General features: G+C 45.8%; 1 protein-coding gene across 2 annotated transcripts; it reads right to left on the bottom strand.

Annotated features, from left to right (window-relative positions):
* Window positions 1-2,354: 2,354 nt before the first annotated feature.
* On the bottom strand, window positions 2,355-25,039 carry LMAN2 (lectin, mannose binding 2). 2 transcript variants are annotated; one of them, XM_043593246.1, is made up of 8 exons: window positions 24,618-25,039; window positions 24,331-24,449; window positions 13,102-13,219; window positions 12,420-12,499; window positions 12,076-12,237; window positions 11,853-11,967; window positions 8,772-8,891; window positions 2,355-7,004 (listed from the first exon to the last, which is right to left on the bottom strand). In XM_043593246.1, the coding sequence occupies exons 1-8, from the start codon at window positions 24,805-24,807 to the stop codon at window positions 6,844-6,846; spliced, it is 1,065 nt and encodes a 354-aa protein (XP_043449181.1). In that variant the 5' UTR covers window positions 24,808-25,039; the 3' UTR covers window positions 2,355-6,843. The 2 variants fall into 2 exon arrangements, with proteins under 2 accessions (XP_043449181.1, XP_043449192.1); XM_043593257.1 differs by having other exon boundaries at window positions 6,866-7,026; window positions 24,618-25,023.
* Between the last annotated feature and the right edge of the window lie 1,413 nt (window positions 25,040-26,452).

Here is a 26,452-nt window from a genome sequence, read left to right as displayed (position 1 = left end):
GAGGAGATATCTGGAAACAATCTATCCAATAAGCAGCTAATATTCAAAACATATAAAGTTGTACAACTCAACACCAAAAACACAAATAATTCAACTAAAATGTGGGCAGAGGACCTGAAGAGACTCTTTTCCAAAGAAGACAGATGGTCAACAGACATAAATTGATGCTCAACATCACAATCACCAGGGAAATGCACATCAAAACCACAATGAGATAGGATCTTACACCTATCAGAATGGCCAGAATCAAAAAGACAAGAAATAAGTGTATGTGAGGATGTGGGGGGAAAAAAGGAACCCTCAAACAACTATTGGTGGGTGTGTAAACTGATGCAGCCACTGTGGAAAACCGTATGAAGCTCCTTAAAAAATTAAATATAGGGGGGTACCTGGGTGGCTCAGTCAGTTGAGCATCCGACTTCGGCTCAGGTCACAATCTCACAGTTTGTGGGCTTGAGCCCCGCATCAGGCTCTGTGCTGACAGCTCAGAGCCTGGAGCCTGCTTCAGATTCTGTGTCTCCTTTCTCTGCCCCTGCCCTGCTCACACTCTCAAAAATAAACATTAAAAAAAATTTTAATAAAAAAAATTAAATACAGAAATACAATATGATCCAGTAATTCTACTACTGGGTATTTACCCAAAGAAAACAAAAACAGTAATTTGAAAAAATATATGCACCCCTATTCATTGCAGCATTTACAACAGCCAAGGTACAGGGGCAACCCAAGTGTCCCACTGATAAACAAATGGATAAAGAAGATGTAGTATACACACACAGTGGAATATTCCTCAGCCATATAAAAAAAAATGAACTCTTGCCATTTGCGACAACATGAATGGACCCAGTGGGTATTATGCTAAGTGAAATAAATCAGAGAAAGACAAATACCATATGACTTCTTTAATATGTGAAAAGTGAAACCAACAAAACAAAGAAGATCCAGATATACAGAGAACTGATGGTTGTCAGAGGGGAGGGATGGGCAAAATGGGTGAAGGGGAGTGGGAGATACAGGCTTCCAGTTATGGCATGAATAAGTCACAAGGATAAAGAGTACAGCATAGGGAATATAGTCAATGGTATTAAAATAGCGTTGCCTGGTGACAGATGGCAGCTATACTTGTGGTAAGCACAGCATAACAGCGCTGCCAATTTCTTATTTTGTACACCTGAAATTAATGTAATATTGTGCGCCAATACTGCAGTTAAAAAAAAAAGCTGTTTCTGATATGTAAAGTTAATGTTTCTTGAAATATCATACATGGAAAGAGGGGCACCTGCGTGGTTCAGTCAGTTGAGTGACTGACTTCACTCAGGTGTCATGATCTCACAGTTCCTGAGTTTGAGCCCCACATTCGGCTCTGTGCTGACAGTGTGTGGACCCCAGGGTCTGCTTTGGATTCTGTGTCTCCCTCTCTCTCTGCCCCTCCCCTGATGGCTGTCTTTGCTCTCTCAAAAATAAACATAAAAAAAAAGAAATATTATATATGGAAAGATACACAAATCTTAAGCTCAATGAATTTTCATTCCATTTCCCATAGATTGTTAGTCAAATGCAGGTCTTTCTCCATCTTCATCTGACTCCCTGTATCCGTTTTCCCTAATTTTGTTCCCCTTAATCATTGTTGCAGGTTGAGTTGTGTTCCTCCAAAAAGCTATGCTGAGTCCTCACCCCAGTAACTCAGAAAATGACTATATTTGGAAAGAGGCTCTATGTAGATCAAGTTCAGATGAGGTCACAGGGATGGCTTATCCAATGTGACTGGTATGCTAACAAAAAGGGGAAATTTGGAGACAGAAGGAAGACAATGTGAAGACTGCCATGCAATGATGTTGTCAAAGACATAAGTGACAGGTCTACAAGTCAAAGAATGCCAAGTATTACAGAGAATCTCCAGAATTTAGGAAGAGGTAAGGATGGATTCTCCCTTAGAGCCATCAGAGGAAACATGGCCCTGCAAGCACCTTGATTTCAGACTTCCAGCCTCCAGACTGTGAGACAATAAACTTCTGTCATTTAAAGCCACCAGTCTGTGGTACATAGTTAAGGCAGCTACAAGAAACAAATGTAAGTACTAACATGGCATATGTTATACTTAGTACATACTTTAAACTTACTTTATACTATAAATATTTATTTCACCTGATTTCCCCACCAGACTGTAAGTTCCATGGGGGACTGTAGTTCCTTTTGCTGTCGTGTCCCAGGGCCTACAACAGTGTGTGGCATTGAGTGGGCACGTCAATATTACCTGCAGAGAAGACCCCTATAGGTTAGAAAACTTGACATATACACGGCAGGGGAGAGGGCTATTCTTAGTCTCAAATAACAGAAAACATGACTCATGGTAGTTTGAGCAAATACAAATTTATTTATTTTACATAAAAGCCCAGCAGTCAGGGCTGCGGCAGCCCTGGATGTCCTGAGGACACATGCTCCACCCAGCTCTGGTGCTCACTACTGCCCCCATGGTCACAGGGGGCTTTTGCACCTCCGGGGGTCACCCCCACTGTCCAGCAGGAGGAGGATGGGCAAACAGCCACGCCAGCTGCCATCTGGCGCTTTTTACCGAGAGTCCCCTCGGCAGGCACAGCTCTCACAGAGCCACCCTAGCTAAGAAGCTGGAGAATTTAGCTAAACATCTGGCCTTCCAGCCATGAAACAGGAGGAAGACGAGGGAGCGGTGTCTGGAGCACTTGATTCAGCAGCGCCGTGGCTTGTGTGGAAGAATGAATGTCAGGAAATGTTTTGACAACTGGCTATACATAGTGGGAAAACCAGATCCCTACATCATACTCCACACAAAAGTCAATTCCATGGAGATTATAAACTAAGTCTGAACAAAATTTTCAGACTTTTGGGGGAAAAATATTTGGAAAAGATTAGTAATTGACATTAAAATATAGACAGTAAATCATATGACATTAGAAAATCAAAAGACACACATGCTGAGAGGTAATCCGCAAAAGCACATACCTGAAGATCCCATGAGAATGGGCATGTAACCACAAGAAAAAGGTGAGGGGCAAAAAAATTACACCACCATGGACGGATCCTTGAGGATACAAAAATCCTCAACCTGATTAGCTGAGAAATGCAAATTAAAACTTTTATACCTATCAGATCATCAATAAGTAAACATTGATAATATCAAGTGCTAAGAAATGGGCAGGGGGAATCTCAGTCACCAAGGTGGGAGCAGAATGAATACAACCCACAAGACCAATCTGACAACCACTAAGACTGGAACGTACATAAGTTACAAGTAAGTTACAACCTGGCAGTTCCTCACACTTGTGCATGGATGGAGATGGGCTCCAGAACATTTAGAGCAGCATTTTAAGAGCAAAAACCTGGAAACCATCCAAACGTCCAGCAGTGGCCAAATGGAGAAACTGGAGTCCACTCATGCCACATCTTGAGCTACATCTAATGCAAAGATTCACAAACAGTGCTGAATTTTAAGAGCTGAGGAATACGTCTGTGTCCCATTTGTAATTTTTTAGAATGCAAAACACTACTATGCATTTAGGGATACATACCTCTACAGTAACATTTTTAAGAAACATAAAACAAAACCAGGGGCACCTGGGTGGCTCAGTTGGTTGAGCATTGGACTTCAGCTGAGGTCATGATCTCACGGTTCATGAGTTCAAGCCCCATATTGGGCTCACTGCTGTCAGCTTCAGATCCTCTGTCCCCCTCTCTCACTGTCCCTTCCCCACTTGCACTCTCTCTCTCAAAAATAAATTTAACATTAAAGAAAGAAAGAAACATAAAAAAATCAGAATCCGCAGCAATTACCTCCAAGAGGGGGGGCACCTATTTTGGGCAGGGGACAAAGAAGGGTGCAAATGCATCAGCCATGTTTCATTTCTCATGCTGTACAACAGGTGCAGTGATATACATTTATATCTAACTTCTATATGATGAAATAACTCTGTTTTTAAACTCACGTGACAGGGCACCTAGGTGGCTCAGTCGGTTGAGCATCCGACTTTGGCTTGGGTCATGATTGTAGTTTATGAGTTCGAGCCCCACAGTGGACTCACTGTGCTGAAGCTGCTGTCAGGGTGGAGTCTGACTTGGATCCTCTGGCCCCCTTTCCTGCCCCTCACCCCCCTCAAAAATAAACATTTAAAAATAATAAATGCATGTGGTAAAAATGTAGATTACAGTAGCATGAACCCACATATATGAAAAAGCAGATGTGAGAACACAAATCTAACCTTCTAGGAAAGCACCTCCAGGTTTGAACTTTGAAAGGGATGCAAACAAGCCGCTGACGGCCAAGAACAGACCAGGACCACTTCAAGATCAGCCTTCAAATCACTAGTCTACACCTGCCACTTCTCAAGCCTATATGCTCATCTGAACCATCCAACGTGGTTGTTTTCAAACTGCCCCTGCCCACACCCCACCTACTTCTTAAACCCAAACTGTAGAGCACAGAGGACTGAGTTTCATTCTCCAGATGTCTCCAACATGCAGCCAAAGGCAAGAGCCATACAGGACAGGATGCCAATTTGCCTAATAATTCAGGAATTCGGGGAAGGCCAAGATAGGGCCAAAATTAAAGGCCAAATATGGAGAGTGTAGTGCAGATTATGGTGGTTGTAGCAGCCACAGAGAGTTCCAGATTCCAGGCCTCAGTCATTCATGTCAGTACAGACACGGCACTCGCCAAGGAAGAAGATGCTCAGTGAGTCAGGAGCCACCCAGCCTAGCAGATTTTTGATGTCCAAGTGGGTTAAGTGTTGTGGAGAGAAATGTGTTAATACGTGTCAACTGCTCAGAACCACACCTGGTAGATATAGTAAGCACTCAAAGTTAGCTACTTTTCAAGTAAAGAAATTGTTCTGGGGAAAGTGCTCAATAAAATATTTCTTTCCATAAAGAAGATCATGTTTTCTCTTACAGCTTCATGAACAGGCTCCCAGCCCCATGAGAAGAAAACACAGCTCAGAATTCTCTGTCACTGTGAATTTATAAACAATCTCTTGACATCTCACCTGCCAAAAGACGGGTCCTATGTGTACACAGGACACATTGAGAGGGATAAGAGACCATGAACAGTAGATCAATGAAGAGCTCAAGGGAGTGAGGGTGAAAGACTGACAGGAATGTATGTTCTTACTCTTTACCACATCTACTTCTATCCACTTTTTATAAGAATCTCATCAAGAATGTTAATTATAAGAAGCCTGGTTACAACAGGGAGACAGGTTGCTCTGTTTTTAAAATGGAGAGTTGGGGCACCTGGGTGGCTCAGATGGTTGAGCATCCAACTTCTGCTCAGGTCATGGTCTCACAGTCTGTGGGTTCAAACCCTGCATCAGGCCCTGTGCTGACAGTTCAGAGACAGGAGTCTGTTTCGGCTTCTGTGTCTCCCTCTCTCTCTGCCCCTCCCCCAAATAAACATAAAAATTTTTTTTTTTTTTTTAAAGATGGAGACTCAAATGTCATTTAAGTGGAAGATGCTGGGGGCACCTGGGTGGCTCAGTTGGTTGGGCGTCCGACTTCAGCACAGGTCATGATCTCACAGTCTGTGAGTTCGAGCCCCACACTGGGCTCTGTGCTGACAGCTCAGAGCCAGGAGTCTGTTTTGGATTCTGTGTCTTCCTCGCTCTCTACCCCTCCCCCACTCAAGCGCTCGCTCGCTCTCTCTCTCTCTCTCAAAAATAAATAAAACATTTAAAAAAAAAAAAAGTGCAAGATGCTGAAGATGGCTCCAGAGTGGATGGGGACACACTGTTCCATGGCGGGGTCAGGAGCACCGAAGAACAGTCTGGAGAGCAGAGGCAGGCCATGGCCAGGACAGACAGACCCAAGAAAGCTGCCAGATGATGGTACTTTCCTTCTAGCTGCTGGCTTTCTTCCACTCCCTGTGCCATCTTTCTCCCCTCGAGGCACCCCAAAGGGAATACCATTACCGACCCCAACCTGTCCTTCTGTACCCACAAATCCCTTCCAGATCTTCCTGAAGCCCCCCTTAGCCCAAGTTCCCTAGAGTTCGCTTGCACTTAGGTCCCACCCTCTGTGTGGTACCCTACATCTTCCCCTGCCCAGAGAGGCTCAGAGAACGTGGAAGATGGCACAAGGCCCCATCCCCATGACCTCATTTGCTATGTGACACTGGGCAAGTTTCGCTTGACCTCCCAGAGCTGTGCTTCCCCATCTGGGAACAGGGAGCACAGCACAGCACTTGCCTCCTGGGGCTGTGTGTCAAGGCCAAGGGGAGGAGGCTGAGAGCTGTAAAGCACTGGCCACCTGGAAGTTACTTGAAGGAAAAGAAAAGCAAGCCCCTTAGGACAGTCACACAGCTGAGGTTGGTTATTTCACTTTATTTAGCAAACGGTCACACTCTGAGCCCCACCAAATTGCTCCTCCAGCCTCACTCGAGGCTCTGCCTTGGGAAGAAGCTCAGAGGGTGACCAGAAAGGCCCAGGTTCCCCAGTCAGCCTCCTTTTCCACCAACACACACCGCACAGAACAAAATCACTGCTTGCATTGTCAGACACCCACCACAATGTGGTTGGGGGGCCCTCCAGTGTTCAAGAGCCACCTGCCAGGGCCCAGCTCCAGGCACAGACTCCTCCCTGCTCCTGAGATGGGCGAGGACCTCTGCCCTAGGTGTGGGGATGCCAAACCCTATTCCCCAGCCCTGCAGCTTATCCCTGCTGGGCAAGAAGCAAAATGTACGAAAATACTTTAATTATTTCTTTGAAACGGTTAAGAAATAAGGTCGTCTTGTTTTTCTTTTACAATCTCAGTAAAAAAAAGTTCACATTAGTGCCGGGGCCCAAAACCAGGCCTTCCCCAGAGCAGAGCGCCGGCCGCTCAGTAGAATCGCTTGTTCCGCTCCTGCCGCTTCTGAAACACTACGGCCCCCACAACGGCGCACACGATGATGCCCAGGAGCGCACATAGCAGCAGCAGAAACACCCGCCACCCCGTCAGGGGCCCGCTGCGGAAGTTTCCCGTCGGGTCATCCACATTGTCTGGGGGAGAAGAGAGGGGGAGCTGAAGTGGTAAAGTGGAGAGAGAGGTCAGGCGGGCTCCTGGGAGACAGGGAGTCCAACAGGACTGAGCAGAGCAATAGGCCGCAGCCAGCCCTGTGTCCTGCTCACAGCTATACCAGAGAGGGGCGGGGGAATGGACACAGGAATAATCCCACTGGGACTGAGGTTCCCAGGGAGCAAGGCCTCAGGTGTCTTCTCTGAAAGGGGCTGGTGAAAACCGAATTCCTGGCCTCCCCAGGAGAGCCTGAGTCAGCACAAGGCAAGCCCAAGACCTGCATTCACAAGCCCCACCCTGGCCCCATGCAGTCAGTGGTCCAAGATCCTGACCTAGAGACACACAGCCCTGGCCGAAAGCAGCCCTGACTTACACCTGGATGTATTCCATGGTCCCTAGGGGGGGAATCTCCCAGGCCCTCCATCCCCTGTCCTTCTTCTCCAGCCACACCACTTCTCTGCTTGCTAACATCAAGAATTCTACCAGAAACAAGGCCCTGACACATGAGATATTCTCCTGGAATCCCAACTACCCTGGGATGGGGAGCTCATAATCTCACTTTTAGAGAACGCTGAGAGCAGGAACAGACTTTGTCAAGTTCACTAGTCTGTGGGTGAAGGGACAGGAATCTGGACTCAAGTCCTCCTGCCCTGTGCAGCCTCGGCCCTATTCCTGCCACTCGGCCTCCCTCCAGAGCCACAGCCCTAGCCCTCCACTCCTCACTGTGGAGGAGGCCTGGAATGCCAGGCGGGAGCCAAGCTACGTCATCCTTTCCCACACAACCTAACCAGGGCAGGCCTGCTGACGTGGTCTCACCACCAGCCTCTCTTTTCCTCTGCCCCCTTCTCTGCCTCAGTCACTAGACTAAGCCCTAGGACGGCACCTAGCCCATAGGCTAGGCAGTGAATGAAAGCTCTGGAACCATCTGCTAAAGGAGCAAATGGATCAACAGGTCTGCAAATGAGTTAAGCCCTGCCTGGCCAACCTTACTGGGTTGCTGGGTAGGTCAGAGCAGAGGAATTCTCTGAAAGCCCTCAGCCAGAAACCCTCCAATCAAAGGTTGCAAAAACAGTGGGTACACGGCAGGATTTGTTTAGCCCCTGAGATATTTGTAAGCAATATGAATCTTAAAAAAGTGAGAGGTCACATTAAGTGCTGGGTTCCACTCTGGCTCACACTCTACATGGTGACCTTGGGCTAGGCTGAGAGGCTCCTCAGTGTCCCCATCCTGGCCCATAGGCAAACTTCAGGGTTCTTGGATGTCTACACACATAGGAGTTTCACTTCAACCAGAACTCTTGCTCTGTGAGGAGAGACTGGTGGCTAATTAGCACCATGGAAAGAGTCCAGGCTTTGGGGCTTTGCAAAAACTCAAAGTTGATTCTTGTCTTTACTTCTTTCTAGCTGAGGAAACCTGGAGGACCAGTTGCCCTGGCTAGTGGCAGCACCTACTTCCCAGGTCATTCACTGAGACCACACACATGTTGTATCAGAATGCCCTGCATGCCACCTATACCAACAAACTGGCCCCTCTGGCTTTACTGGCCATTAACCCCGCACTAAGCACTAGCCGAAATAGGCACCAGGTGCTCACAAATCTACTCATTAGCACTGGCTGCTGATTCAAGACCCCAAGCCGCAATCACAACTGGACCAAGCAAGAGCAAATGGACCATACACACTCAGCCAAGCCAGCCCCACTGCAACCCCATACCAGGCCACCCAGGCCCAGACGGGCCTTGCATACATACCTTTGGGTGACTTGAGGAAATTGACACTGGGCTCAATCTTGGTCCAGTCAATGTTCTCTTCATCAGGTGTATGTTCTACCATCAGCTGGAACAGTTTCATGGAGATGATGTCATGATTGTCTGTAGGATCAAGAGTTAGCTTAGAAGGAGCATGGAGACTGCCTTAGGGCCCATGGCCTTCCCCAGAGAGAAGCTGCTGCTCCAGTCCCTCAGAGTGGCGAGGTCCCCCAGGGAGAATTCTGCTCCTGCCTAGTGAGGGGTCTTTTTTTCTTCCCAGTGACCCCCAGCTGCCCCTAGTAGGTATTCCAGGAGCTAGAATACCTCTAGAACTCAACAATAACAAACCTGGGAGGAGGCAGGACAGAAAAAAAGCATGGATTTTACAGTCAAAATCACCTGGGTCTAAATCCTGAGGCAGTTTCCTTGTTTGTAAATCCAGGTTATAATCTCCATCTTGCCTGGTAATCATGGCAAGAAAATGAGAAAGTACACACAAAGCAGAGACAGATTGCCCAGCAGATAGTATGTACCAGAAAAGGACCTGCATGTTATTCTATAGCCAATTGAGAAGTCTGATCTTCCCGAGGGGCAGGCAGGCAGCTGCCAGGTGCTCCCATCAGAGACCCAAGTTCATAATGCAGATGAACGACTCAGCAACCAGCTGAGGGTAAAGCTCTAATACCTGGGCAGTGATTGTCCCAGAAAACACTAGAGACAGGCTCAGGTATGGGCAGAAGATAACTTCTGCTCGACAGTAAGTGACCACCCCATTTGTGAGATGGGGAGGTTGCAATCAGAGCCAAGACAGGGGTCCTGGTCCCTTGATTCCAGCATCAGTTCAGCTAGCCTACTGGAACCTGAGGAAAAGCCTCATTTCAAGAGGAACTCTGTGGAAACCGGAAAGGGGACAGCCTAAAGAGCAAGGACCTGGCAACTGGGTCAGGCAGAGCCAAGTGGTATCTCAGAGCCCAGCACACACAGCCCCGGAGGCGCAGGGACAAGTCCTGACTCTGAAGTTCGACCAGAGTTTCCACCCAAGCTCTGCCCTTCCTAGGTGTGAACGTGGGGAAATCCCTTCAACTCTCAAATTCCCAATGGTCTCAGATGTATAAAAGGGAAAAGAGGGGCGCCTGGGTGGCTCTGTCAGTTAAGCGTCCGACTTCAGCTCAGGTCATGATCTCATGGTTTGTGAGTTTAAGCCCGGCATTGCACTCTCTGCTGTCAGCGCAGAGCCTGCTTCAGATGCCCTGTCTCCCTCTCTCTCTCTGCCCCTCCCCTGTGCGTGTACTCTCTCTCCCAGAATAAACAAACAAAAAAAGAATTAAAAGGGAAAAGAGACCACTACATCATGTGACTCCCCATGAGACGCCTGCTGCAGAGGCCGGCATTCCCAACTCTCTGATTAATGGTCAGGCACTATTGTGTAGATAGTCAACTTCCAACACTCTTTATTGGGCCTCTCCAAATAGCCTTAGAGAGCATCCACCTGCCACAGATCTGGCTTTGTTTCCAGAACCTTCTCCTGACATATGCTGATGTACTACCCAATGAAATTCCAGATAACCTGAGTTGAAGGACTATGACACAAGACTGACATCCAGCTGGTAACTAATTACCAAGTAATCAACGAGCAAGTAATGATTACCTGAAGCTGGGTAACAGGGGCAAAGGGACTTATTGGACTATCCACACTAAAAACTTTAAAACCCCAAAGCAACGGACTCTCTAGGAACCTCGACATTTCAAGGGTGAAGGGGAGGCTCTCAGAAACGTCTATCCTGAGGATAAATAAGCCCTTTGTCTGGTCCTATACGTTGCTTCCCACTTCTGGTCAGCAAGAGCTGACCCTGGGCTTGGTGCCAGCCCTCTGAGGACCCTGATGCCTTCTGAGGACCATGGCCAAGGGTCACTATAAAGTGTCACCCAGGCCTGGTGGCCCAGCGAGGCTTGCATAGGCTAGCAGCATCCCAATGCATACAGACACACTGTGGGCCAAAGAAGATAAGAGCCCTGACTTTATGAAGCTTACAATTCAGTTAAGCATACCTAGAAAATGAAATAAATTACATGGTAGATTCCAAGATGGTTAAATGCTATGAAGAAAAATAAAGCCAAGAAAGGTGGTAAGGAGTGCATAGGAGACTGGGGTATGTAGGAAATCAGGGAAGGCCCCAGTGAGGAAGTGACATCTGAGTAAGACCTGAAGGAGGTAAGAATGAGGCACAGGTAAAAAAGCCAAAGCAGGAGGGCGCTGGTGTATCTGAAGAAGAGCTGAGAGTGATGTAAAGGAGCAGAAAGCCATGAGTCACGGCTGATGCGGTAGGGGAGGCATGGCACACAGGGCCCAGCAACCGCTACTGGGACAGACAGGGGCCTTGACTCTGCGGAAGACGAGAAGAGTGGCAAGACCTCATTTGAGCTTTAACGGAATCGCTCTGACTGAACTGGGAGAGACTGTTGGGGAACTGGTGTGGAAGGAGGGGACCACATGGGAGGCTCCTGCAGTTGTCCAAGCGAGTGAAGATGATGGCCCGGACCTGCCAAGTAGTAAGAGAGGAAAAGTAGTCTGTTGCCCTGAGAAGACAAACCTAGCAAGACTCACCAAAGGATGAGAGGTGGCGTGTGAGAGAAAAATTAGAGACCACAGTGGCACCAAGTCTTCTTGGACTGAGCAACTAGAGTAACAGAAGTGCCATTTATGTCTTGGTGGCAAGATGTGGGCTTCAGCTATTGGCAGGTGAAGGCTGAAATGCCTGTTGGGTATCCAGGCAGAGATGCTGAGCAGGCTGTTGGGTGACACAGGTCTGGAAAGGTCTGGGCTGGTGATGGAAATGTGGGACCCTGTAGCATACTCAGCCCCCTAGCTGCAGAGGGGAAGACTGCTGAGGGAGTGCTCACGGAATAAAGCCCCAAGTGTGACAACATTCCCAGATGCTAGAAAGTAGAGGAAGAAACCCAGGTGTGTGTGGAACCAAAGGAAAGAAGTTTAAGAAGGAAAGCTATCAACTATGTCACGAGCTCCCGACAGACCAGGGAAGGTCAAGACTGAGACTTAATGCCTCCCTCAGCCCAGATGCTCACCAGACAGGTCTCCGGTGCCAGCCGAGGCTCCAAAGTAGTAGCCAGTGGGCAGGCGCACTCCCGTGATGTCGATGCAATTCTTCCACTCGTTCTTGTCCTCTAGGTCGGTCATCACCTGCAGCCAGCCAGCAAGTCAAGTACGTGCCAGGTCCAAGCCCGCCCATCAACTTAAGCCTCCACGGAACTGGCACAGGCATAACCGGCCCCCATCCTGCCTGCTCACCGTCAGACGGCCACGGGAGTAGCGAACAGCCAGGAAGGTATCATGATCGCGGTTGCGGAAGTCAGCCGTGCAGCCTGCCAGCTCAGTCCAGCGGCCATCCTTGCTATGGTCGTAGGACAGGGAGCCATTGTTCACCATCACCGAGATGTACGGGAACACACGCTGAGACCGAGACACCAGTTACTCTATGGCCAGCCCATCCTGTGGGAGGCACTGGGATAGCCCGCCACCCTGATCCCTGGAGGCCCCTTTTGTGCTGAGACCAGAGAGAAGTCTTGGTTCCCACCTCCCAGCCAACTGCCCAGTCCTTCCTGTCCTGTCTGAGGGAGAGAGCAGAGGCATACCTCTGTGGTCTCATCATTGGGATATGTGTCCAAGAAGATGGCTAGGCCATGGAAGTTGTCTTTGCTTCCAAACACAGGCCCTGGAATTAGAAGGAGATGCTTTTGTAATGGGAGATATTGGAGTTGTCCCCTGGGTACCTGAAGGACAAAGTATTGCCAGTATGGGTGGGGGAAAGGGAGGCTGATTTGTGGTCATTCACCCAGGAAAGAGAAGGGATCTCTAAGGCAGGAGGAGGTGTAGGGATACAGCAAAGAGGACTCAAAGTTTGAAACCGTTAACTGTTGAGGGGTCAGTACCTGGACATGTGCTCTGACATGTCAGGTGACAAGGGGGCAGAGAGGACTCCTACAGAAGAAAGGAAACCCCATCGTCTGCCCAAAGGTCAGCAACTTTCTGTCAAAGGCCAGACAGGAAACATTAGGCTTTGCAGCCACATATGGCCTCAGTCACAGTCTTCCTTGTTTTTGCTTTTTTAAAAACAGTAGAATGGTAAAATCCATTCTTAGCTGGTGTACAACACCAGGCCACAATGGGGTTTAGAGTTGAGCTGCAGGATCCAGCTATCCCTCTTCGCAAAGGGACACTCCCTAGAGCAGACTCGAGGTCCCAGGTTTCCTCAAAGAGGAGCTCCAGTGCCCTAACCTGGGCAGAATGCCCCCACCTATACAAGCACCTCCCTACCTGGCACAAGGCGGTCCCGGGTATACCACAAGGCAATGCCATCTCCATGGAGATTCTTCTTCCCTGCACCGTGGACTTTGAAGTGGACATGCATCTCCCAGTCCTTGAGGAAGCAAGGCTGGAGAGAAAGCAGAGAGAGCTACTTCAGAGCTCCCTGGGCCTTCCTGCCAAACAGAGGTGACCCATACAGGCCCATCTCCTCCGCAGAGACTGGACACTCCTCGAAAAAGGGGCAGGTAGCAGGGTCACAAGTGCCACTGACCAACAGACCACCTCAGCATTCTCAGCAGGAAGAGAGGGGGGTGCTGGGCCTCCCAGGTGGGAAGGAGGGAGGTCACACAGTGTCCCAAGCTGTCTGAGGCCCAGACTCTGCCCACTCTGGCCCAGTCTTCTCTTGAGCCTGGCCACAGGTTCTCACACTGATTCACCTTCCTCAACACCAGCCAAACCCATCAGCCCTGTTTCCTTTCCATCTCCACTGCTCCTGCCCCAAAATCTTCTCAAACTAACCCTATTGGAGCCACATATTTTACAAAAAGAAAACCCATTCAGAGACAAAATAACTTGTCCACAGCAGGTATGGATGGTCTTGACTCACATTCAGATTAGAAACTTGTATTGTGTCTTATATATCTCCCATGGCCTTCACGCCTTTAACACAAAGTGCAGCAATTCTTTTCTGGTCTTCCATCCCCACTGTCTTTCCCTTCTAACCAACCTTCTGGATGACTCCAAACCCCAAGTTCTTGGCCAGCATACCTCCTGCCTCTTGCAGGCCCAGCCAAACTTCAGTGTGATGACAGTGCCAGGGCTGGGGGGCTGGAAAGGTCATGTTCTGGGGTCTCTGGACAACTGTGATACGAAAGAAGGCAGATACACCCAGGCATTCAGGAACATCAGGTGCAGAGCTGGACACTGTCCACAATAAGGAAAACAGCCTGGCCTCATCCACTAGAAAGTTCCTCATGAAAACTAAGGTGTTGACAAATACTTTAACAGGAACCCACTTGGAGGAAGTCTGCAGTTGGGTACATGAGCAAGTATTTAAACAAAGGCCCAGGGGGCACCTGGGTGGCTCAGTCAGTTAAGTGTCTGACTTCAGCTCAGCTCATGATCTTGCGATTCTTGAGTTCAAGTCCCACATCAGGCTCTGTGCTGACAGCTCAGAACCTGGATCATGCTTCAGATTCTGTGTCTCCCTCTTTCTCTTTCCCTACTCTGCGTGCACACGCTCTCTAAAATAAACATTTAAAAAAATTAAAATAAAGGCCCATCAGAAAGGCAAACTAGAACAAGATGTTGTTGACTTATCCAATTGGCAACTATTAAAGAGATCATTAATACCAATGTAGATGAAGATGGAAAGAAACACATGTTCTCAATCAATGGGATTATTGATACTCCCATCTTCTGGGGGTCAATCTGGTTGCTGCGGGTTTTTTAACAGACTCAAGACAGATCCATAAGCCTTTACACCTGAAGATACCAAAGATACTAAGCGAAAGAAAGTAAGTTGCAAAAGTGCTTTTAAAAAAAATTCGTAGGAGCGCCTGGGTGGCTCAGTCAGTTGAGTGCCCAACTTCAGCTCAGGTCATGATCTCACAGTCCGTGAGTTTGAGCCCTATGTCAGGCTCTGTGCTGATAGCTCAGAGCCTGGAGCCTGCTTCAGATTCTGTGTCTCCCTCTCTCTCTGCAACCCCCCCCACCCCCGCCCCGACTCATGCTCTGTCTCTCTCGGTCTCAAAAATAAAAACATTAAAAAACTTTTTAATAAATATTAGTATATATAGAGAAAAAAACTAAAAGAACATGAACCAATATTAACGATAGCTGACTTTGGTAGGGGAACTACAAGAAATGTTTACTTTCTATGTTTGAATTTTGTATAATGAACATAATTCAAAAAATCAAAAATAAAAGATCAAAAACAAAAAACTTTAAGGGGACCTGGCTGGCTCAGTTAGTAGAGCACAGGACTCTTAATCTTGGGATCACTGGGCATAATGCTCACTTAATTTTAAAAGATGTTTAAAAAAATTAAAATAAAAAACTGAGAAACTTTACATCCCACCATGGGTGATGTGGCTTGTGCATTCACTGATTCATCAGTGTACAGTTTCAGTCAGCTGTGGGCATCAAAAACCAAGGTGATGAGACCCAGCTCCGGCCCCTAAGAATGCAGAGCTGGTGGACACCTAACAACAGCTTGCAAGTAGTGTGAAATCTTAGCCTTCCCAGCTCTTGGCCAGTTGTGGCTCTGGGGAATCTGCAGATTCTACAGGGGACAACTGAGAGGTGAGGAGACAGATAGATGGACAAAGACTCTGCCCCAAGGCCTACTGAGAGAGTGGAAGGCCTGGTGAACCAAGCTTGCTTTGGGCTGGAACCGTAAAGACAGCAACCCCAAAACAAGAGTGAATGAGGAAAGGCCCTCCCAGGGGCAGTAGCTCAGCTTGAGCCCTCTCAATCCCTGAAAAGTACATTAAAGTGACTCACCCAGGCCTCAAATCTTTCAACAAGCAATATTACAAATACAGTATCTGGCATACAATAAACAACCAGGCACATAAAAAGACAAGTTATCAACAAGGCCAGAAAAGAGGGAGAAAACAGGCTGATGGGAATTCCAGATACTGGACTTTCAAATAACTAGTTTACTATAATCAAGGGGATAAATATAAGATGGAGAATTTCAAAAAATAAAAGAAATTTTATATATATATTTTTAATGTTTATTTATTTTGACGGGGGGGGGAGGGGGAGGGAGAGCGAGAGAGAGAGAGAGAGAGAGAGAGAGAGAGAGAACAAGCAGGGAAGGGTCTGAGAGAGAAGACAGAATCCCAAGCAGGCTCCATGTCACCAGTGCACAATGCAAGGCTTGATCTCATGAACCATGAGATCATGACCTGAGCTAAAACCAAGAATGAGACACTTTAACTGACTGAGTCACCCAGGTGTCCTAAAAATAACTGGGGAAAAAAAGGAGAAAGAAAAAAAAAAATCACGCTACTAAAAAAAAAAAAACAGTCCTAGAACTAAAAAAACACAGTAACTGAAATTAACAATGTAATGGACAGGTAGATTAAAAACAGATGAAGAGAGAATCTGTGATCTCAAGGCCAGAGAGGTAAAAAAAAAAATATATATATATATATGTAGGATGAAGCAGAGAGAATGAATGGTAGATACAAAATTGTCAGTAAGAGAGAGTGAAAAACTCTAAGATACATAAACTGGAGTTTCAGAATGAGAAGTGAGAGAACAGGGCAAAGGAATATTTAAAGAGATGTTCAAGCACTTACTAAAACTGATTCACAGACATTTCACCACAAATCTTAAATCTTACAAACCAAAGAAGACAAATAAAAAGAAAACCAGGGGCACCTGGGTGGCTTAGTCAGTTAAGCAACTGACTTCCGCTCCGATCTCATGGTTCGTGGGTTTGAGCCCCGCACTGGGTCTGCACTGACAGTGTGGAGACTACTTAGAATTCTCTCTCTCTCCCTCTTTCTCTCTGCCCCTCTCCTGCTTGCACATTCTCTCCCTTCTCTCAAAAATAAATAAACTTAAAAAAAAAAAAAAAAAGAAAACCACACCTAGGCACAAAAAGGAAGGAAGGGAGTCAGTTAAGCTTCCGACTCTTCATTTCAGCTTAGGTTATGATCTTATGGTTCATGGGATTGAGCTCCACATGGGGCTCTGAGCTGGCAACATGCAGCCTGCTTGGGATTCTCTCTCCCTCTCTGCGTGCACTCTTCCCCCCACCCCTCTCTCTCAAATAAACATTTTTAGAAATAAGTGAATAAGGGGCTCAGATGGTTAAGTATCTGACTTTGGCTCAGGTCATGATCTCACAGTTTTGTGAGTTCAAGCCCTGCGTCGAGCTCTGTGCTGACAGCTCAGAGCCTGGGGCCCGCTTCAGATTCTGTGTCTCCCTCTCTCTCTGCCCCTGCCCCACTTGCACTGTCTCTCAAAAATGAATAAATATTTTTAAATTTTTAAATAATAAAATGAACACAGGATTCTATGCTTAGCAAATGCATCCTTCAAGAATGAAGATAAAATTAAGACATTTTCAGATAAAAAAGACTTTTTAAAAAGAGACATTTTTATTTATTTATTTTAGTTTATTTATCCGAGAGAGGGAGAGTGCAAGCAGGGGTGGGGGGGAGAGAAAGAGAGAGAGGGAGGGAGGAAAAAAATATGAATCCCAAGCAGGCTCCTTGCTGGCAGGGCTCAAACTCACAAACCACGAGACCATGACCTGAGCCAAAGTTGGACACTTAACCAACTGAGCCACCCAGACGCCCCCAAAAAGAGCCATTTTTAGATAAACAAAAACATTAAAACTGTCTTTCATTCATCAGAGAGAAAGAAAATTATCCAGATGTAAAGTCAGAGATTCAGGAAGGAACAAAGAACAAAAAAAAATAAATATGAGGGTAAAAAATCTAAATAAATATTTGCGTGAAACAATGTTTTAAAATAGAATTAAAATAAATAACAATGGGGTAAATAAAGTTAAAGTATTCTAAGATCCTTGCATTGTCCAGGAAGAAGGTACACATTATCGTTAGACTTTGGTAAAATATGGCTGTGTTTTAAACTCGAGTAATCACTGAAAAATTGGGAAGCAAGCAAAGAACTTTCGATCTAGCAGAAGAGTAAAAATGGAATAAAAATTAACCAACTCAAAAGAAGACCAGAGAGAAAAATGAACAGAGAATGAGCAGTACAAACAGAAAGTAAATAATAAAAAAATAATAACTTAAAATTGTTTTAATTTTTTAAATAAAAATAATAGGAAGGTGGATTAAAGCAAAACACATCAGTAATTTTACTAAATATGAACTACATTCTGATAAGGGTACATAAGGTCTCCCTGTATTATTTCTTACAACTGCATGTAAATTTACAATTATCTCAAAAAGTTTAATTTTAAAACTAAATAAAGGGTAAAAGCCTTAAACTCAAGAGCTAAAACCATAAACCTCTTAGAAGAAAACACAGGGAAAATCTTCACAACACTGGATTTAGCAAGATTTCTTGGATAGGACACGAAAGCACAGACGACAGCAACAAAATAAAGTGAATTTCATCAAAATTAAAAATTCTTGGGGCACCTGTGTGGCTCAGTCGGTTAAGCATCTGACTGGCTCAGGTCATGATTTCACAGTTAAGAGTTCAAGTCCTGCATCAGGCTCTCTGCTTCAACGCAAAGCCCACTTAGAATCCTGTCTCCCTCTCTCTGCCCTCTCCTGCTCACACTTTCTTCCTCTCTCTCAAAAATAAACAAACAACAACAACAAAAATTCTTGCACATCAAAAACATCAAGATAATAAAAAGACAACCAAGAAATGGAACAAAATATTTCCAAATCATGTAACTGGGAAGGGATTAATGTCTCCAGAATATAGAGAACTCCTAAAGTTAAAAACACAATTTAAAAATGAACAAAAGACTTGACATTTTTCCAAAAAGAAGATAAACAGCAAATAAGCACATGAAAGAATGCTCAACGTCATTAGTTATTAGAGAAATGCAAATCAAAACTACAAGATAACCCCTCACACTCATTAGGATAGATGGCTATCATAAAACAAAACAAAACAAAACAAAAAAAACACAGAAAAAGTGTTGGCAAGGATGTGGAGAAACTGGAACCTTTACACACTGCTGGTGGGAATGTAAAATGGTGTAGCTACTGTGGAAAACAGTTTGATTGTCCTCAAAAAGTTGAATATAGAATTGCCATAGGACCCAGCAATTCCACTTCCTAGGTGGGGAGGAAAAAAAAAAAAGCAAGGACTCAGACACTCATACACACCCGTGTTCTTGACAGCATTATTCACAATAGCCAAAAGGTGGAAACAACCCAAGTGTTCATCAACAAATACATGAATTAACAAAATGTGTACACACACAGAAGAATATTGCTCAGCCATAAAAGGAATGAAGTACTGACACAGGCTACAACATGGACAAACTCTGAAGACATTATGCTAAATTATAAATTAATAAGCCAAACACAGACAAATACTCTAGGATTTCATTAAATGAGGTCCCTAAAAGAGTAAAATTCAGACAGAAAGAAGAATATTGGTTACCAGGGGCTCTGGGGAGCAGGAAATGGAGAGTCACTGTTGAATGAGTACAGAGTTTCAGTCTGGGAAGATAGGAAAATTCTGGAGATGGACGGCAGTGATGGTTGCACAACAAGGTGAATGAACTGCCACTGAACTGGACACTTAAAATGGTTAAGATGGTAAATTTTATGGTATGGACATTTACCGTAATAAAAAATGTTTCCCCAATTTTCTCTTACACGTGCAGCTACATAAATACGATAATCAAATTAATTTTTTACAGATAGCCATTATATTCCTTTTAATGTTTATTTTTGTGTGTGTGAGAGAGAGAGAGAGAGAGAGAGAGAGAGCACGCACGCGAGTCCACACATGAGAAGGGGAGGGGCAGAAAGAGGGAGACAGAGGATCCTAAGTGGGCTCTGCATTGACAGCAGACAGCCTAATGCAGGGCTCAAACCCACAAGCCAGGAGATCCCCACCTGAGCCAAGATCAGACACTCAACTGACTGAGCCACCCAGGCACCTCACCATTACATTTTTAAACACTGTTTAAATGCCAAGGAGCATCCTACTGAAGAGAACGGTTTCATAAATTAAATGATTTAAAAGTGGGGGAAAAAAGGTTAAAATGGTAAATGGTGTTATGTGTATTTTACCACAAAAATAAACCAACAACCCCTCAAAAGACTAATTACATGGAGTTTACAAGAAAATAACTCTAAGTCATAAAGAAATGGAAAAAAGGAAAAGGACAGGAAAAGATACAGCATGCAAACACTAACCGAAAGCAAGCTTGTGTAGCTATATCAATAACAAAATTTAAAAAGGGACATTTTAATAACAAAAACATTTTTTTTTAAACATTTATTTATTTTTAAGACAGAGAGAGAGAGACAGAGCATGAACGGGGGAGGGGCAGAGAGAGAGGGAGACACAAAATCGGAAGCAGGCTCCAGGCTCTGAGCCATCAGCCCAGAGCCCGACGCGGGGCTCGAACTCCCGGACCGCGAGATCGTGACCTGAGCTGAAGTCGGACGCTCAACCGACTGAGCCACCCAGGCGCCCCCAAAAACATTTCTTAATAAAAGATTCCCTTTACCAGGAAAATTTTGGCCTCAAAAATCTGTAAAGCAGAAACTAATGGAATTACAAAAGTAAAAACAAATCCACAGAGAAATTTTAACATACCTCTCTTAGTAATCGATAAAAACAAGCAAAAACATCAGAAAGAATACAGATATTTGAACCCAATCAGTAAATTTAACTAAGGACCAAACAGCACACTGTACTCAACGACCTGAGAATCCACATTCTTTGCAGACACACACAGAAAATTTTCCAGAAACCAGACCATTTGCAAGACTCAACAGACCTCCAAGAAATGAAATAACAGATTGCATTCCTTGACCATGGTGAAACCAAACTAGATATTAACAACTTAATTTTCTAATAACTAGAAAACCCCTTATATATTTGAAAAAAATTTTTTAAATATCTCACCTCCACAAAAGTTAGCCCAGAAACTAGATTCCAAACGGTCTCTTTGGTGCCCAGGAGTTTTCTGTACCTGAGAACAATGCACTGAGCTAAGACCCCAAGCTGGTGCAAGGTGTGCCTCCAAGCAGAAGGGCAACTGAGAACAGGGATATGAGAAAGGAACACCTACCCTCCTGCCCCTGGTATGTTCATAGGGAGAGGAGTTTCAGGAAAGAGTACACACAGAAGTTGAAACCTGGAAACTGATTCCTACAGGACTATCTGGGCCTTAGAAAGTCTTTGCACGTGGCAGATTGAAGACTGTAGATTAGTGGAGGGAAATACCAAAATAGAGACAATATAAAGCCTCTGAAGGATTTTAAGCAGGTGCAGGTGAAGTACCAGCTGGAACGGACTTAGAAGCTGATTTTGGAAGGAGGACTCTACAGCCGTGGTTTTCCACCCTAGCTGCACAGCTGAGCCAGCTGGGGAGCTCAGAAATCTTAATGCCCTGACCCTCCCCCGAGCCAATTAAATCAGAATCATGTGGCAATCATAGAGCATTTTACACTTAGTGGTTTCCACGTCCTTGCAACTAGTGGAAGGCAGAGCTAATCCAATAGTTAACTGATACATCATCATTTTGATGAAAGATCACTACATGACTTTGAGTTTATAAACCAACAGAAGTTTAAAATATTGAGTGTCCCTGCTATATCTCCATCTACTATTTAAGCAAACACAGATTCTCAGCATTCACATCTATAAAAACACAAAGTAGAAGTGGTGCTGAGGCCTGTCTCATTCTGACAATAATACCCATCCAGACAGGGACTGGGGGGGGACAACAGCTTTTTGAGATGCATTTCAATAAATTTTTACTTTTACAATAATTATCTCAAAATTGTGTAATGAATTTATTTTGACCAACTGTGTATCAATAATAATTGTAATACCCCCCCCCATATTAAAACTTAGTTTCAAGGTCCCAACAAAGTTAAAATGTTAATTTTTTTCTAATTTATTTTTATTTTAGAGAGAGAGAGAATGGAGGAGGGGGCAGGGAGAAAGAGAGAATCTTAAGCAGGCCGCATGCTCTACAACGAGCCCGACGCAGCACTGGATCCCAAAACCCTAGGATCAAGGCCTGAGCTGAAACAAAGAGTCAGATGCTCAACCGAATGAGCCACCCAGGTGCCCCCAAAGTTAAAAGGTTTAAATTATTATGCTTATTTTAGTTACAGAGAATAGAACAAGCTAATCAAGAAGAAATTTTCAAGCATTAAATACATGGCATAGGATAAAATTGTATGGGATGAGATGAAAACACACATTGAATTAAAAAAACTGATGTATAATTCAGGCTGATTCACAGTGTTTAAAACACACAATTGAAATATTTAGATTCCACTGAACATACTGAAGAGTACCAAACAGCTTTATTTTAAAATGGCAATATTTAAATATGCTAGAAACTACATCCTTTGCAAATATTCAAACTTACAATAAGTAATTTGGGATATGAACTTTTAAAAAGCACAAGAGGATATATACTTTCAGACAGTACATCAGCCAAAAAAGGTCAACCACCACCTCTGCAGCCTCCACACAAGGCTCCTCAAGATGGGGCCCAATCGGCCCCTTGGGCATCCCCCTATGTCCTGTGCTCCAGTCAGTCTTGAGACTTCACCTTGGGGCCACTCCATGGTCTGGACCTCGCCACTGAAACAGCACAGCTGTGTTTTTCTCTTTGCTCAGAGAACAGCAGGTGCTTAGGAGTGTTTGCTAATTCAGTCCCTCTCCCAGGTGGGGGCACGCAACAAAGAAAAGTCCAGAAACCAGCTCTCCAGCCCAGTAAAGGAAGAGGTGGTTCTTGGGAAGCACTAGGCAGAAAATTCTAAGACTTCCAAGCAATTTCTTTCAAGATTTACAGGAAACATTCCAACCTTTTAAGAATAACTGCAGGGCCAAATAGGAAAGGCCCTAGAACTGAATAGGGATGTGGGGGAAGAATAGTTACATTCCAGACTAAAAATCTGATGTAGTATAGAATCCTCTCAGCCCTGTGACATTGCCACACCACTGACAATGCCAACCAATAGTTATATATACAACCATAATTAAGTTACTTGTAGCTGAACCAATTTCTAATAGTTCTAGTCCTATTTGTACCTTCCTTAAAAAATAAAAAATTTAATGCTATACTGAACTCACTTCCATAAAAAATGTAACACTACAGTATAATTTTTTAAAATTATCTGGAAGCCCTAAGACAGAATAATGTGACAGAATGTGACTTGGGGAGATAAAGTAGTTAATGAAATACTGAGTGGGTGGCACTCAAGCTGAGACACACCAGATGAGAAAGAACCAGGCAGGCATGAAGAGCCAGAAGGCAATGTGCCCAGACAGAGAGAACAACAAGTGCAAAGATCCTGAGGCAAGAAAGCAGCCAGATAGGCTGGAACAAAATTACTAGAATGAATGGAGACACCAGGCACCAGGGGCCAGACTGTATAGACATAATGCTTGTTTATCCCTTGATGAGAGACCCCAGGCTCTGAGGATCAGAGTGAAAGCTGAAGAAAGTAAACCAGATGTCCCTAGCAAAGGAGAGGAGGAGTGGAAGAGACAGGCAGATGAGGCAACACAAGGATGGCGTAGTCTCCCAGAACTTAATGAGGAAGCCACTCAGAATGGACCAAAGAACAGGGTGGAGAAAACTAGGACAATGGCCAACAGCTTAAGCCATGGGAAGAGTTGGAATCAGGTAGGCAGGGGCAGCATCTGCCCCAAGCTGTGACCCAGCCCAAAATTATTCCCCTTTCACCCCTTTCCTGACCTCGACCTCCTCAGTGTGGAGTCTGTGTAGCGACTTATCTTGGCCACTAGTTATGTATGACATGCCAGTGACACTCGAGGTTCCCTAACCTCTAAAGCAAAAGTCACAGAAATTAAAACTGCCTACAAGTCCAGCTCCTCTATACCACCGATGACAAGATCATCAATGAAACACTGCGGAAATGGATGGAGTCTGCAAGTATTTCTAAGGGATTCCTCCACCGTACAGGGGTAGGGGGTCAAGTGTAGCAAGTGAATTGCTGGGCTTAGATATCAAACAGATCAGAATTTAAACGTTTATACCATTCGCTGTGTTAGCTCTGCATAAAGCCACAATAGCCAACTATTTCAAACAGCCTGTTTGAGAATTAAATACAATAAGGCATCATAAGGCCAGTGCCTAACACACAGAAACCACCCAATAAAGATGTTCATTCCATTTATCCCACTGTTGAGGGTTCAATTCAGACAGCCGGAGAGTTCCGTGCTTACTAGCTACGTGACTCTGAGAAAGGCACTTTCAACTCTAAGCCTCAGCGTAGTCAGTAAAATGGAAATAACATCACTTACTTCACAAGGCTTTTGAAGAAACTAAATGAGAAAGGTGGCAAGTGTCAGGTGCAGTTCCTGACACGTCGGAGCTTCAATAGTCATTACCTGTTAATGTCACCACTGATAAGCGTTACCAAGATGAGGAAGACCTGGGCGGGAGAGAAAGGTGCCAAGCAAACCTTCGATTAACTAAGCTCAGGTCTGGGTGCTGCAGAGACTGGGAGTAGTGGCTTACTTAAGGGTATACCTAACCTCCTGGGAGCCACTCACCTGGTGGTTCCAGATAGAGCCCTCTTTGCTGCGCTCATCAGGGGTCAAACGCACGTACTGGCTCGTGAGTATAGTGCTGCCTTGGAAATCCCAGAGGGGCATGGAGCTGGAACCGACCCCTGTGGGCAGAGACGGACAGAGACAGGTGCGTAAGAACCCATTCCAGGACTGGCCTTGCCAAAGACAGGAAACCCACAAAGCTGCTTTGCTCAGGAGAAAGGAACTCCCTTGTCCAACCCTGTCCAGCCTCGCCCTCACCCAGCACCCATTCCCGCCCCAGGCCTCACCTTGGTAGGGCTTGATAAGCGAATGCTCCCGCTTGAGGTGTTCACTGTTGCCGTCAGTTATATCTGCAACAACCGGCCCCAGCAACAGAAAAAGAAGTAGAGGTGTAGTGGGGCCAGGGCCGGGAAGCCCAGGCCTCCCCGGGCACCGCCGGCCCCAGCCCCAGCGCCAAAACCAGCCTTCCGCCGCCATTCTCCGTTCCTCTCGGCCACTTCCGCCCTGGGACTTCCGCCTTCCGGGTGTCCCATCTAATGGCCTCCGGCCGGAAACCCTCCAAACCTAGTGTCACCGGGAAGTTAAAAAAGCAAGGCCTCGCAGCCGGAGGGAAGGCGGCTTTATTTACCGACCAGCTCCCCCAGCCTGGTCGAGTGCTGTTACATCTCCTTAGCGGCTGCGAGGAACCTGTCGGCTAGCTTCGGCAATGGGTTCTTATGCGCGACAGGAGCTGCAACCAATCATTGAACAGCACGTTAAGCTTGTGAGCCAACGAGGAACAGAGGGATGGTTTGAGTCAGGGGAAGAGCGAGGGTCCTCTGCGAAGCGAGGCATGCTGGGACTTGTAGTTTTTGGGTCTTTCGCGCAGGCTGGAGAGACGAAGACTACAACGATCCTGTCAACCTGCCGGTGATCGAGTCTGGACTAACATGTCTCAGAATTGAAGGCGGAGGCCTGAACTCCAACTCCTGTGCTCCCTCGGACTCACTGGATGGCCCTAGCTAGTTTTCTTTAGCCGTCTGTGGCCCCACCGCTCCCCAGCATCCCGCCTTCAGAAAAATAAAGGGTGTACACAGTCCCAGCTCCTAATACCCAATCGAGTTTACGCGGTAGAAGCAGACCGAAATCCTGTCCGGGACCCCAGTGTTAGTTGGGACCCATCTGGGTCCAAACCATGTTAGTGCCCATCTGCTGCAGCTGGAAGCAGTAGCCCTTAAAGGTTGAGGAAAGCTGATTGTGGGACAGAGGTCAAAAACTGCTGGCCTACAGCCGGATAGGGCTCTGTTTTACCTGCTCATGCTATTTCAATACATGATTCAAATATCGATATTTTTGGTTTGGTTTGGGTTTTGTGGGGGCTTGGGGGGGGAGAGGGAGAGAATTGAGTCGGGGAGGGGCAGGGAGCAAGAGAGAATCTTAAGCAGCCTCCACACCCAGAGTGGAGCCCTACTGGGGGGGCTCTATGACCCTGGGATCATGACCTAAGCCAAAATCAAGCGACCGACACCCAACCAGCTGAGCCACCCAGGTGCCGCTCAATATTTTTATCTACTTTTTATTTAAAAAAATATTAACATTTATTTTTGAGAGACAGAGGCAGAGCGTGAGCAGAGGAGGGGCAGAGAGAGACACACACACAGAATCTAAAGCAGGCTCCAGGCTCTGAGCCATAAGCACAGAGCCTGATGCGGGGCTCCAACTCACCAACCACGAGATCATGACCTGACCTGAAGTCGGACACTTAACCAGTGGAGCCACCCAGGTGCCCCTCAATATATTTTTTTAACGTTTATTTATTTTTGAGAGAGACAATGCGAGTGGGTTGGGGCAGAGAGAGAGGGAGACACAGAATCCGAAGCAGGCTCCAGGCTTTGAGCTGTCAGCACAGAGCCCTTCGCGGGGCTCGAACTCAGGAGCTGTGAGATCATGACCTGAGCTGAAGTCGGACGCTCAACCGACTGAGCCACCCAGGCGCCCCAATCCCCTCAATATTTTTAAACTGAGAGACTTAAATTCATATTAGAAATCCAAATTTCTAGTTTTTCAGGAAAATCTGAAGATCCAACCAACCACACTAGGCCCATGAGGCCCCACAAAAGCTTTCCTGTGCTGAGCTAGCCTC

Source organism: Prionailurus bengalensis, chromosome A1 (genome assembly GCF_016509475.1).
Source record: "Prionailurus bengalensis isolate Pbe53 chromosome A1, Fcat_Pben_1.1_paternal_pri, whole genome shotgun sequence".
In the NCBI taxonomy this organism is placed as follows: domain Eukaryota; kingdom Metazoa; phylum Chordata; class Mammalia; order Carnivora; family Felidae; genus Prionailurus; species Prionailurus bengalensis.
Note: the sequence above shows the minus strand (reverse complement) of the source record. Positions and strands in the feature narration are given on the sequence as shown.